Source organism: Lampetra planeri, chromosome 9 (genome assembly GCF_965212315.1).
Source record: "Lampetra planeri chromosome 9, kcLamPlan1.2.h2, whole genome shotgun sequence".
Classification (NCBI taxonomy): Eukaryota; Metazoa; Chordata; class Hyperoartia; order Petromyzontiformes; family Petromyzontidae; genus Lampetra; species Lampetra planeri.
In genome coordinates, this window is record NC_136115.1 from 15,320,603 (window position 1) to 15,333,295 (window position 12,693).

Sequence of the window (12,693 nt, forward strand, 5' to 3'; positions counted from 1 at the left end):
GTACCGCAACGAAGGGTTTTAATCTAGAGGGGTGCACGAACCACCGCCGCTTCCCCCATTTGATGCGCACGCACTGCGGTCGCAAAACCTCGACCACCTCCACAGGTCCCCGCCACGGCCGCACCAGCTTAGAGGAGGTAGCAAGTGGCACCTGGGGACAGTGCAGCCATGCCTTGTCCCCCGGCTTCCACTGCAGCATGTGCGCCCGACCCAGTCTGAGCCGCTCATTTGCTTTCTGACGGCGGTCAGAGTTTTGCATGGCAGCATCCCGTGCCTCAGTTAATTTGGCCAGATTAAATTTTACATGGTCAGCCAATTTAGTTTTACTCTGCGGCGCGGGGATCTGCAGCTGGGCACGAACAGGCGGGTCAGGTTCACGACCGTACATGAGTTAGAAGGGGGAAAATCCCGTAGCTGCATGGGGGGCCATTCGGTATGCCGCCAAGACCCCTTGAATTTGCAGGTCCCAATCGGTCTGTGAGTCCGAAACCTGCTGTGACAACATTGACGTGATGGTGCGATGCAGACGCTCGACCATCCCGTCAGTTTGCGGGTGATACGGGGAGGTACGAATTTTCTTCGTGCCCAGGAGCTCACAGACTTGTTGGAGTAGTTTGCCGGAAAAATTTCTGCCCTGGTCGGTCAGCAGCCGCTCCGGAGCACCTTTGCCCAGGACATATCCCTGAACAAAGGCCTCCACGATGGCTGCTGCCGACTGATTGGCAAGGGGCCAGGCCATAGGCCAGCGCGTAAAATACTCCACACCAGTCAACAAATATCTATTGCCCCTGGGGGTGGCGGGGAATGGGCCCAAAATATCCAGCGCGACAAGCTCATTTATTCTGGACACTTTGATTGATTGCAAGGGTGGGTTAGACTCCCGTGCCGGCGGTTTTCGTTGCGCGCACCGAGGGCATGACCCCAATAAATCCCCGACATCCCTCGTCATGCCTGGCCAAAAAAAATCAAGTTGGAGCAAGGCGAGGGTCTTTTGGGTCCCCAGGTGTAGGAGGCGCTCGTGAGCGGCCCACACCACCTTGCCCCGCAACCCAGAAGGGACCACCAGCCGGTGTCGATGGGATTTCCCGTCCCAATGCATCAGCAGACCTTGCACCATCTCCCATGCATCGGCATCACCCCTCCCCCGCGCAGCACCCCCGACGCGACGACGCCACCCGAGGAGGGAGGTATCCTCCATCTGGAGGCGCCCCCATTCAGTGACGGGCAACCCCAACAGGGAATCTTTTCCCTGTTGTGCGATCGAATTAGTAATCAATGTTTCGTCGTCGTCGGCGGCCGCCAAGACCGGAACCGATATGTCCCCCGGAGGCCTGCAACGTCCAGACCCCAGGAGGCATGCACATTCGGAGGTGGTTGGCATGCGCGACAGAGCGTCCGCATTGGTGTGGCGAATGCCCTTACGGTAGGTGGTTTCAAAATCAAAGTCCTGGAGAATCTCCAACCATCGAGACAATTGTCCCGATGGTTGTTGAACTCGCAGGGCGTACTGTAGTGCCGCATGATCTGTGCGGACGGTGAAATGCCGACCGTACAGATATGGGCGATACTGTTGGATGAAATAGACAATTGCCAACAGTTCCCGACGGGTGACACAATATCTTTGCTCCGCGGGAGACAACACCCGACTATCGTACGCGACCACCCGTTCCACGCCGTCAACCACCTGGGAAAGCACGCCCCCAATACCCAGTGGAACCGAACCCCTTTTGACGTTAAAGCGTGTAGGGGTTTCGCAATCGTCGCAAAATCCGCGACAAACCGTCGGTAATAGGACGCGAAGCCAATGAAACTCCTGACCTCTCCCACCGAGGTGGGAGTCGGCCAGGAGCTGACGCACTGCGTTTTGGCGGGATCGGTAGCAATACCTGAGTGTCCCCAAATAATGCACCGATTCGCGTAACAGATGACATTTTTGGGGTTTGAATTTCAAATTAGCAGCCCGCATCTTTTGGAAAACCGCCCGGAACCTCTGGAGATGTTCGTCAAATGTTTTACTAAAGACGATAACGTCATCCAAATAAATCAAGCACGAGTCCCATTGCAATCCAGCCAAAACTAATTCCATCAAACGCTGGAAAGTTGCCTGCGCTGAGTGGAGTCCCATCGGCAACCGGTTGAATTGGAACAGGCCGTGCGGTGTACGGAAAGCAGTTTTAGGCTTTGAATCATCGTCCAGAGGAAGCTGCCAGAATCCCGAAAGTAAATCCAATGTGGAGAAGAATCGCGCTCCCGCCAAGGCGTCAAGCGATTCGTCCATCCGTGGGAGCGGGTATGCGTCGGCCACCGAAATTTTGTTAAGGCGCCGAAAATCAACGCAAAACCGCAACGAGCCGTCCTGTTTCTTAACTAGGACGATCGGCGCTCCCCAAGGGCTGGTGGAAGGAGAAATGATGTCGGCGGCTAACATGTCATCAACAGCCGATTTGACATGGTCCTTTTCGGCGGGACTTAACCGAAAAGGATTCTGGCGTATTGGCGCGCTGTCACCCGTATCAATATGGTGACGCAGCAGATGAGTGCAGCCCAAATCGTATTTGTCCCGACTGAAAACGTCGGAAAATTCCCGCAGTAGTGTTTTAAGCTGTTGACGCTCTGAATTTGACAGGTCCGTCGATCCCGCACAAAGCGCCTCGAGCCACCCTTCATCGCTGTCCGAATGTGGTCGCGGCGCAGGGACAGCGCTCACGTGATTCGCGACGGGTTCCTCACAGGGCACCGGCGTTGCGTGAGCAAGCACGGTCCCCTGTGGGACCACCACCGTCTGCGAGCCCACATTGAGGACCGCGATGAAGGGGTCTCCGTCCCCTCTTACTATGGTCTGGGCCGGAAGTAAATGAGGTCCACTAACCCCGGCCCTAGACGGCCCCAGCAGAACCCCCTGGGCCCCAATGCCCTTAGCGAAGGGCCGCCGAAGTTTCAAAGGAATCAACATTTGTGCCCCCGGAGGAACGCGCACCGTTCTATCTACGAACGCCGGCACCGTCGCGAACGCCGTCCGATTCGTAACGGGGGATGGCAGAAACGCCATGTGTCGGCCCGATGGGAGCTCAATGCATCCCTGGTCGATTAATATCCTAATCGGCATTTTGGCCAGGAAGTCCGTCCCCAGCAGGCACGGAACCGCCAGCGAGGAGGAAACAAAAATCGGCCCAGACAATTTAATATCCCCGATACAAATTTTGGCTCGAATTTGTCCAATGATGCCAAGTGAGCCCCCATTAGCAGCATAGAATGGCATCAAAGGACTGCTCTGGACAGGGAGAATATTGTAAATCAATTCCGAAATAATGGTCGCCGATGCTCCCGTATCGACCAGGATGCGCACCTCAACCCCGTCGATGTGCCCCACAACGGCAGACGACCCCGATGATGCGGCTACAACACGATGGGCCAACACGGACCACTGGCTGGGTTCGATATGAGTACCCATAGTGGTGCATGTTGGTGCGATGGTGCGCGATATCGACCCCCCATTCGCTGCGGTGTTTGAGTGTGTGACGGGCGTGTGCGTGGGCCAAACATGAGGGGTGCCGCGACTCGCCAGGTTATGATGATGGAGCTTGGGAAGAGGGCCGGCGTCCCGTCGAGGTGTCGTCCCCTGCTGCCGAGGAGAGCGGCACCCCGAGGCGACATGGCCCCGGATGCCGCAGTTGTAACAGCGCGGGAGCGCTGGCGAAGACGATGGATGGTCGAGATGGCCCGAACCGCCCCGGTCCGCCCGTACTCCCGCTCCCTGCTGCCGTTGATGGTCGATGGCGCAAATCTCTTCCGCCGGGAGGGTGGCTGCAGCCACGGCACGCCCGCTCGCCGCCTTGCTGGCCTTTCGTCGTTGCGCGAGCAGGTTTGCGTGGAGGAGTCGTGCCACTTGGAGGGAGCACATCTCCGCGTCGTCTTGTGCGATGATGACGATATCCAAGTCGTCTGGCAGCAGGAGTATCTTTTCCGTGACCATGGCGTCGACACCTTCGATGTCCATCCGTGGAAAGGCCGCCTTCGCCAGTGCCAGGAGGCTTGTGCGGTACGCCAGGGGCGACTCCTTTGCCCCCCGCTGGCGATCGTAAAAGAGTTGGCGACAGTCCGACGGCGGACCGTAGACTGCAGCCAGCAGCTGCATCGCCGTCTGCAGCGTGGCGCGCCTCTCCTTCGGTGCCGATGTTAGAGTGGCAAGGGCGTCGCTGTCGAGGAGTGCCGGCAGCGCGCGGAGAGCCTCGGTGTCCGTCCACTGCGCCATTTCCTGGTGAGCGAGGAAGCGCCGCTGGAAGCCGCCCCAGTCGCCTTCCTCGCCCACAAATTCTTTGAGTGGAGGTAGCCGCTGATGTAACGCAGCGGCTGCCGCGGAAGGTCGCACTCCCCCGTCTCCCCCACCCGGCTGTGCCGCGACTCCGTCTCCCCCACCCGGCTGTGCCGCGGCTCCGTCTCCCCCACCCGGCTGTGCCGCGGCTCCGTCTCCCCCACCCGGCTGTGCCGCGGCTCCGTCTCCCCCACCCGGCTGTGCCGCGGCTCGAACAACCGATGGCATCGCCGGTCGCACCCGTGGTGACGTGCCGTCCGTTGGTGATGACGCGGCAGGTACTGTATGCCCGCCGTTGGACTCGATGCTCAACCCGGCCACGCCCTCAACAGCAGCTGCGGTGATGGCGGGATTTTCAAAGTGGTGCTCCGTCGAAATGGCGGGAAGGCGCTGTGGTCGCCAGCTGCCATCGCCCCGTGGCGGTCCAGCAGCCCCAAGCTGTGTGATCTGGTCCAGCATGGCGGCAGCGGCGTACAGCAGCTCCGCCAGCTTAGCGTGCGCCTGCCTCAGCCCCTCTGTCGACGGCTCTCCATTCTCCTGTTGCTGCGGTGTGGACGCATCCGACCCCGACTGCTCCGTGTTTTCTTCAGCCGTCCCGGGCTCCCCGGCTGCAACGGTGTCCTCCCCCTCCGGTACCCTGACTCGAGCTGTCCGGCGCGTGTCCATGTTCGTAGATCTTTACTTCTGACACCAGATGTAATAGAGTTCACGACTCTTGGACGCCGGAGTTGGAGGCACACGGGTTTTATTCACACAGCACGGTTCTGGCATACAACACTAGAGGGGGTGTCGGCCCCCTCACCCGGCTAGCTGGGGATACACGCGCTAGCTACTTCCTAGCCTGCCTCCTAGTCCTCCTCTAACGGGCTAGGGGAGGCTCTCTGGCCCGACACTGGTAAGTCGGGCCCGGTACCCTGAGTCCCAGACCAGCGCTGACAAGAGCACCGGCTCTGGATCTCGGGACCACGCCGCTGGCTCGGTCCTGTTCGGCCCTGATAAGGACGGCGAACCAGGGGAGTCCAGGGCTCTAGCTAAGACGTCTTCAGTCTTCACTGGTTAGCTTAACAAGAACCCCGAGCCCTCTGATACATCCCCTTTTATACCCAACCCCCCGCTGAGGGGTGGGGCCCCCCCGGGGTGCCTGGCGCGGACGTCGTAGAGAGCACCTCCCTGTGCACTCACGTAGCCCCGCCCACTGTGTTTGTTTGCCATAAGCTGCCATGCATAACGGGCTCTCTCTCTAACACCCCTACACATTCATCGCATTATATACAATTCGAGTTATGAATACAACATGCGGCGTCATAGGGAGAACAGACTGTGGACGACTGTCAATTGTACTTTGAGAGTGAGCGGCTCGTGCCTCGCTTGTCCTCTGCCGATCGCGTGTTCAGGTGATGGAAGGGAAGCCCATCTACGTGGAGTGCTTTGGCAACCTGGTGCCACTCACCAAATCAGGGCAGCAGCATTCCTTCAACTTTTATGCCTTCAAGGAGAACCGCCTGCCCTTCTACGTAAAGGTGAAGCGCAAATGTCTTGTTTTGAGTCATCGGGCCACTTGATTTCACATCAGTAAAATGTCAATAACCAGCCACTTGTTACAATGAAATTCACTCTCGAGATCATTGTGATGCGTGACACTTATACAATGGATATGCTGCATGTGTTAATTGAAAAGCATCTAAAAAGAGGAAAATGGAGTACAATTCCCACGAATAAAGTAAATTCATTTCAAATTTGGGAGACATGGGCATTGTCAGGATTCAAATTGGATAATGTGTTTAACCATTAGAGGGCTGCAAGAAAGAGCTTAGTGTTTGAGATGGCCCGGGTGAGAAGGATTCTTGGAGATTTTAGACAGCGGAGACTGACAGTTGACGAAGTAACAAAACCGACTGGAAGTGAAAAGAATGTACTCGACAAACGAAGGAAAGAAAGATGACAGCCTCGTCAGGACTCATCTCGAGAATGAGCTGGGATGGGATCCCGGAGTTAGTGATGCTGCGCAGCACACGAATGGAAAGAAACAGGAGCAGGGGATGATGCAGCCGGAGGGGGAGAAAGCGGAGCAAGAGACCTCGAAGAACTAGCAGTGAGACTGAAGGAAGCAGTAGAAATATCGGCTAGGGAAAGAGATGCAAGGGAGTAATTTAATTCGGCTCTTTTGAGCTGACGGATAACGCACTTGGCAATGACGAGAGGGTTGGCAGGGCAGAGAGGGGGCGAGATGGAAGTCTGCTGAATGTGGAGATGACAACTTAATGAAGAAGACAAAGTCGGTCTGAGGCAAAGGAGAAGAGGCAACTTCTTAACAAAATAAATGCATCTCACGTTGGGGTGGTTTTGTTTTGCGAGGGACGGCCGATTGATTGTGCGAGCGATGGCTCGGTGCGCAGGTGCGGGACGCCACGCAGGAACCGTGCGGACGCCTCTGCTTCATGAAGGACCCCAAGACAACGCGAGGTCTGCCTCAGCAGGCGATCTGTAACCTCAACATCACGATACCTCCTTACAAGAAGGTACAGCAATTCACTGGCTTTTTTGGAAAACAGACATTGTTGTTTGTTCGGAGTAGCACGGTGGCGGAGTGGTAACACTCTTGCCTCACAGCAATAAGGACCTGGATTGGATTCCCCGACTCGGGCACCTTTCTGTGTGGAGTTTGCAAGTTCTCCCCCTGTTGCATGGGCCCCTCCCACCTCTCCAGTTTCTTCCCCACAGATAAAAATTAGCCCGTAAAAACCAAGTTTTTCACGCTAAATCCTTTATATGCGTGGCGGCTAGAGTCTTCTCGTCCTTGAGATGGCTGCCACCTATGGGTCAGATGATTGCCTGCCACCATTAAGCAATTGGTTATTAAATATCTTTTTTTTTTCCTAAAAAGTGTAAAGTTATGGAAAAAAAAATTCACGAAAATAAATTGTCACGTACAACGAGTCTGTGTGCAAAATGTCAGCTCGATTGGATCACGGGAAGTGGGTTAAAAAACGACCGAAAGATTTGCACGGTCGTAAGCGCGCAAGCAAGCAAGCAAGTGAACTTAATTTCGATTTAAAGCTTTTGTGACTGCAGGGATTCATCTTCTTGGTTCTTTCGGTAAAGTCACGTAGAAGGGAAATAATAAAATAATAAAAACAAACATAATAAAATAATTCTCACGACGTTTCGGCCACAACGCAAGCATCCGTCCTCAGGTGAAACCAGGTCTGTCGAGGCGACAGCGTCTGAATGAAACAGCACACGTGCTTGGAGCATATATATAAGCTGGGTTGCATAATGCACGGACATAAGTAGTACTAATGACATACCTGCATTTCCCATATCCCCTCCCTTGGATGCTGCTAATCCTGCATAATGCACGGACAAAAGTAGTACTAATCACATACCTGCATTTCCCATAAATATGCTAATTTCCTCTTGATATGCAAATTCTTTTGTCAAGGCGCCCTTTCCCCCTCCCCCCTTCCAACCCAGCTTATATATATATGCTCCAAGCACGTGTGCTGTTTCATTCAGACGCTGTCGCCTCGACAGACCTGGTTTCACCTGAGGACGGATGCTTGCGTTGTGGCCGAAACGTCGTGAGAATTATTTTATTATGTTTTATTTATATTATTTTATTACTTCCCTTCTACGTGACTTTACCGAAAGAACCAAGAAGAAGTGAACTTAATATAAAGGATTTAAAAATTAACCCGTAAAAAAAAGTTTTTCACTATAAATCCTTTATATGCGTGGCATCCGTTTCATTTTATTATTCATTTCTGTTTTTCTTGAGTAAGCAAGCAAACAAGTGAAGTTAATATAAAGGATTTAAAAATGAAAGATCACCTCTTGACATGCCCCGTATATTCCCGAGGGCACTAGCGTTGACCCGTTTTACCACTTTCAAGAACCTGGCGGCTTCAGTTTAACTGCTCTATAAATAGTCTTCACTGTACAGCGTGGGGGCAGGGATTTCATGCCATGTGGTTAGTCAACATTTGCGTCATCATGAAACGTGCGGCTACAGTCCTCTCATCCTCTGGCTTGAGATGGCTGCCACCTATGGGTTAGATGATTGTCTGCCACAATTAATCAATTGGTAATTAAATATTTAAAAAAAATTCCCTAAACAGTGTAAAATTTTGGAATTTTTTTTTCACGAAAATTAATTGTCAAGCACAACGAGTCTGTGTGCAAAATGTCAGCTCGATTGGATCAGGGGAAGTGGGTTAAAAAACGACCGACAGATTTGCACGGTCCTAAGCAAGCAAGCAAGCACGCAAGCACGCAAGCACGCAAGCAAGCAAGTGAACTTAATATAAAGGATTTAAAAATAGCATGCATTGTATGTATGTTGAACTTCTTTGGCACCGTACACAGCGAACTGTGCTCATCGGAGGTGCATCGTAACTCGTATTAGCCAAACACATCCCAATGCTGAATAAGTATAACCCGTAAAAACAAAGTTTTTCACTATAAATCCTTTATATGCGTGGCAGCGAACTTAATATAAAGGATTTAAAAATATATTCGCCTGTGGAGGACGCGGGGATCGATCCCGCGACATTTGGCATGGGAAGCGAGGGCGCTACCAACTGCGCTACTCCGCCACGGCCTGTGGAGGGGTTACGCTCTGGGCTCTTATACTGTGACGTTCAGCCAAAGCCAAGAATGAGTTCTATTTGAATATATGTAAAATATTTTTTTTTTGCCTTAAAAGTGTAAAATTTTGGGAATTTTTTTTCACGAACATTAATTGTCTGTCACAACGAGTCTGTGTGGAAAATGTCAGCTCGATTGGATCACGGGAAGTGGGTTAAAAAACGAGCGAAATATTTGCACGGTCGTAAGCAAGCAAGCACGCAAGCAATCAAGCACGCAAGCAAGCAAGCGAACTTAATATAAAGGATTTAAAAATATATTCGCCTGTGGAGGACGCGGGGATCGATCCCGCGACCTTTGGCATGGGAAGCGAGGGCACTACCAACTGCGCTACTCCCCCGCGGCCTGTGGAGTGGTTACGCTCTGGGCTCTTACACTCTGACGTTCAGCCAAAGCCATGAATGCGTTCTATTTGAATATAAATAAAATATTTTTTTTTTGCCTAGAAAGTGTACAATTTTGGGAATTTTTTTTCACGAACAATAATTGTCTGGCACAACGAGTCTGTGTGGAAAATGTCAGCTCGATTGGATCACGGGAAGTGGGTTAAAAAACGACCAAAAGATTTGCACGGTCCTAAGCAAGCAAGCAAGCACGCAAGCAAGCAAGCAAGCACGCGAACTTAATATAAAGGATTTAAAAATTGACATTTTCCTCGATTGGGTTTATGCATCGCTCCCCCCCCCCCCCCCCCCACTGCAAAAACTTGGCAGGACCCTCCTACAACAAAGTTTTGAGACTCAGCGAGGCTTTCCTGGGTAGACAAGCTTCGTAATTCATAATATAGTTTTTTGGGTCAGATCGCGTTACTTATAAATGTGTCGTAACCCTCCACCACCCGACACGGCCAAACAGTAAAAAATGTGTCACGTTTTCAAAGGACAAATTAATTGACTTCTTTAGCCCACCGGTGTGCTGAAGAGAGAATCAACAGCATTTTTTTTATTTGAGCACGACGTGTCGCTGATAATTACAATCAGCTTCATCGGGCAAGAATGGTGAAGCTCTCCTGTTGCTTCCGGTCTTAAATAGAGCAGCATCAGGATGACGTCATCATTTTATTCAATTCAAGCTGGTGCAGTGATTCGAGGCAAGGAGGGGGAGGGTATTGTAATTATATAGATTGGTAATCATTCAATTGTTATTCATCGGTATTTGTTTCCCTTATAAGGAATTGTAATTGTATTAATTTGATAATACGCTTCCAGGCCGCACTAAGCCTGTAGCTGTCAGAGCGATTGAAATTATTTCTGTTTCTCTCAATTTCAATGGATTATCTAATTAGTCTTGGCCAGTAATAATTAGTTTTACACAACACTTCAACGTTATCAAAATCAATTGAGTGTCCTTTTTGACAAGCATGCTCTGCCCCTGCGACAGTTGTGTTTGAGATAATTTAATGTTTCTTTGGTGTTCTTTTAGTCTTACACTGATGTTGCGTCCCTTCTGTCCAATATAACACTTCAACGTTTTGATAACGTTGATAACGTTGAAGTGTTGTGTAAAACTAATTATTACTGGCCAAGACTAATTAGATAATCCATTGAAATTGAGAGAAACAGAAATAACTTTAATCGCTCTGACAGCTACAGGCTTAGTGCGGCCTGGAAGCGTATTATCAAATAAATACAATTACAATTCCCTTATAAGGGAAACAAATACCAATGAATAATTATTGAATGATTACCAATCTATATAATTACAATACCCTCCCCCTCCTTGCCTCGAATCACTGCACCAGATTGAATTGAATTAAATGATGACGTCACCCTGATGCTGCTCTATTTAAGACCGGAAGCAACAGGAGAGCTTCACCATTCTTGCCCGATGAAGCTGATTGTAATTATCAGCGAAACGTCGTACTCAAATTTAACAATGCTGTTGATTCTCTCTTCAGCACACCGGTGGGCTAAAGAAGTCAATTAATTTGTCCTTTGAAAACGTGACACATTTTTTACTGTTTGGCCGTGTCGGGTGGTGGAGGGTTACGACACATTTATAAATAACGCGATCTGACCCAAAAACCTATATTATGAATAATATTGGTCGCGAAAGCCTACGTGTTAAGCTTCGTAATAATATTTATCACACATGTGGCGACGTTTCCTCATTCTCCGACATGTTGTTTTATCATCCTCCAGGAGAATGAGTCTGAGAGAGACGATGAGGATGAGGTAAAGTTTACGGAGAGTTTTTCGCCGGCTGTGTTTCATCCGTCGTGTTTCATTGGTGCTTGTGGGCTATCAATCATTGTGTGAAACATAAATATGACAGCACACAGACGTACAAACCTAAATAGATAATTTAATGTCTGTTCTATATTTTCCTACAATAAAGATATAGCGATACACACATATATTTCCTAGTGTCCTTGAGTACCCTTGACAGTGAAACCTGCACACAACTCTGCTAATTTGCTCAATATGAACATTTGTAGTCATTGGTTTATATTTTGTAAACTGTAAGGTGATTGTTTCATTATACGGCCGTTTACCTACTACATAAAATTGAAAACTTAGTGCTTTGAGATCGCTAATTTGAAAGTCTCTTCATGAAACGTTGTTCGTTATTATTCAAACTTCACAAATGTGAAAGGTAACATCGAAAACAGCAACGACGGTTTCAATGTGTACGGCATTATATATTACAAAAACGAAGAAAAATGTGGCAGGGTGGCAGCACAGTGGTAACGCTCGCGCCTCACAACAAGAAGGCCCTGGGTTCCATTCCCGATTTGGGTGCCTTTCTGTGTGGAGTTTGTTGTGTGCTCCTGCTGTGTTCAGTGTGAGTTTCCTCCGGGTTCTCCAGTTTCCTGCAATCGATAAAAAACACAGCAAATGTAACTGATATTGGCCAAATATACCAATTATGACTCCATTGGGATTACACAGCAGCAGCAGCATCACCCCCTACTGAAAAAAACACTTGCCAGGACCCTCCTGAAAAAGAGTCTTGATTCTCAGTGAGGCTTTAGTAGGTAGCCAAGCACAGTAGTAGTAGTAATGATAATACAAGATGGGTGAGGGTGTCAGGAGCGGGAGACACAGAGGCAGAGAGAAATAAACAATTTGGCACATCCGGGGTGAACCAACTGAGGCCCTGCACCAACAACAGCAAGGAACCCCCAGGGATAGCCGGCGCAGCACCAACTATCATCACAATCAGTATCTGTCAACTATTTTGGTGTTTCGTTAGTCTTGGGTCTAAATTTAATAATGACAGTAACCCATGCAAACCAGATTCGTTTTGATATTGTTTCGTGCAGCGGAATGGTGAACCACACACACACATGAACAGGGCTTTAATGCATGCAATGTTTTCTTTACTAAAATCCGAAATACCGGTCATTAATATGCAACCAGTTGCTCGCTAACATTTCTAATACAGTTGCAAAGGTATTGGTATCAAAAAGCAAGTCCATCAGGCGATGTTCTGTATGCAAAAGCAATCAACATGAAACAACCCATTATATAAAGTAGTCAACGTGTATGCAGAACCGAAGTAGTTGTGATGCTTATTGATGAATTGACGTTAAGCACAGACGGGGTATATCGACTGCCTTCCACTCTACATTCATCCGCGTCTAGTGATGGGATATGGATATACTAACGTCTTGAATTGACCAAAATATACGAATTATTGTTTTAATTTCTCGTCCGATCATTCCCATGAGAAAGAGCAGTGCTCTCTCTCTCTCTCCTGAGGCAATATAGACTTTGCCAATATATTTGGAC

At 49.9% G+C, this 12,693-nt stretch overlaps 1 protein-coding gene across 9 annotated transcripts in view; it reads left to right on the forward strand.

Moving 5' to 3' along the window:
* Positions 1 to 12,693, forward strand: part of LOC144720730 (uncharacterized) — a 275,382-nt gene that overhangs the window by 232,629 nt on the left and 30,060 nt on the right. For all 9 annotated transcript variants that reach the window (XM_078597741.1, XM_078597737.1, XM_078597744.1 and 6 more), the window contains 3 exons: positions 5,707 to 5,832; positions 6,709 to 6,831; positions 11,101 to 11,133. In XM_078597741.1, the coding sequence (XP_078453867.1) occupies positions 5,707 to 5,832; positions 6,709 to 6,831; positions 11,101 to 11,133 (282 nt within the window). The remainder of the gene's footprint in view (positions 1 to 5,706; positions 5,833 to 6,708; positions 6,832 to 11,100; positions 11,134 to 12,693) is intronic.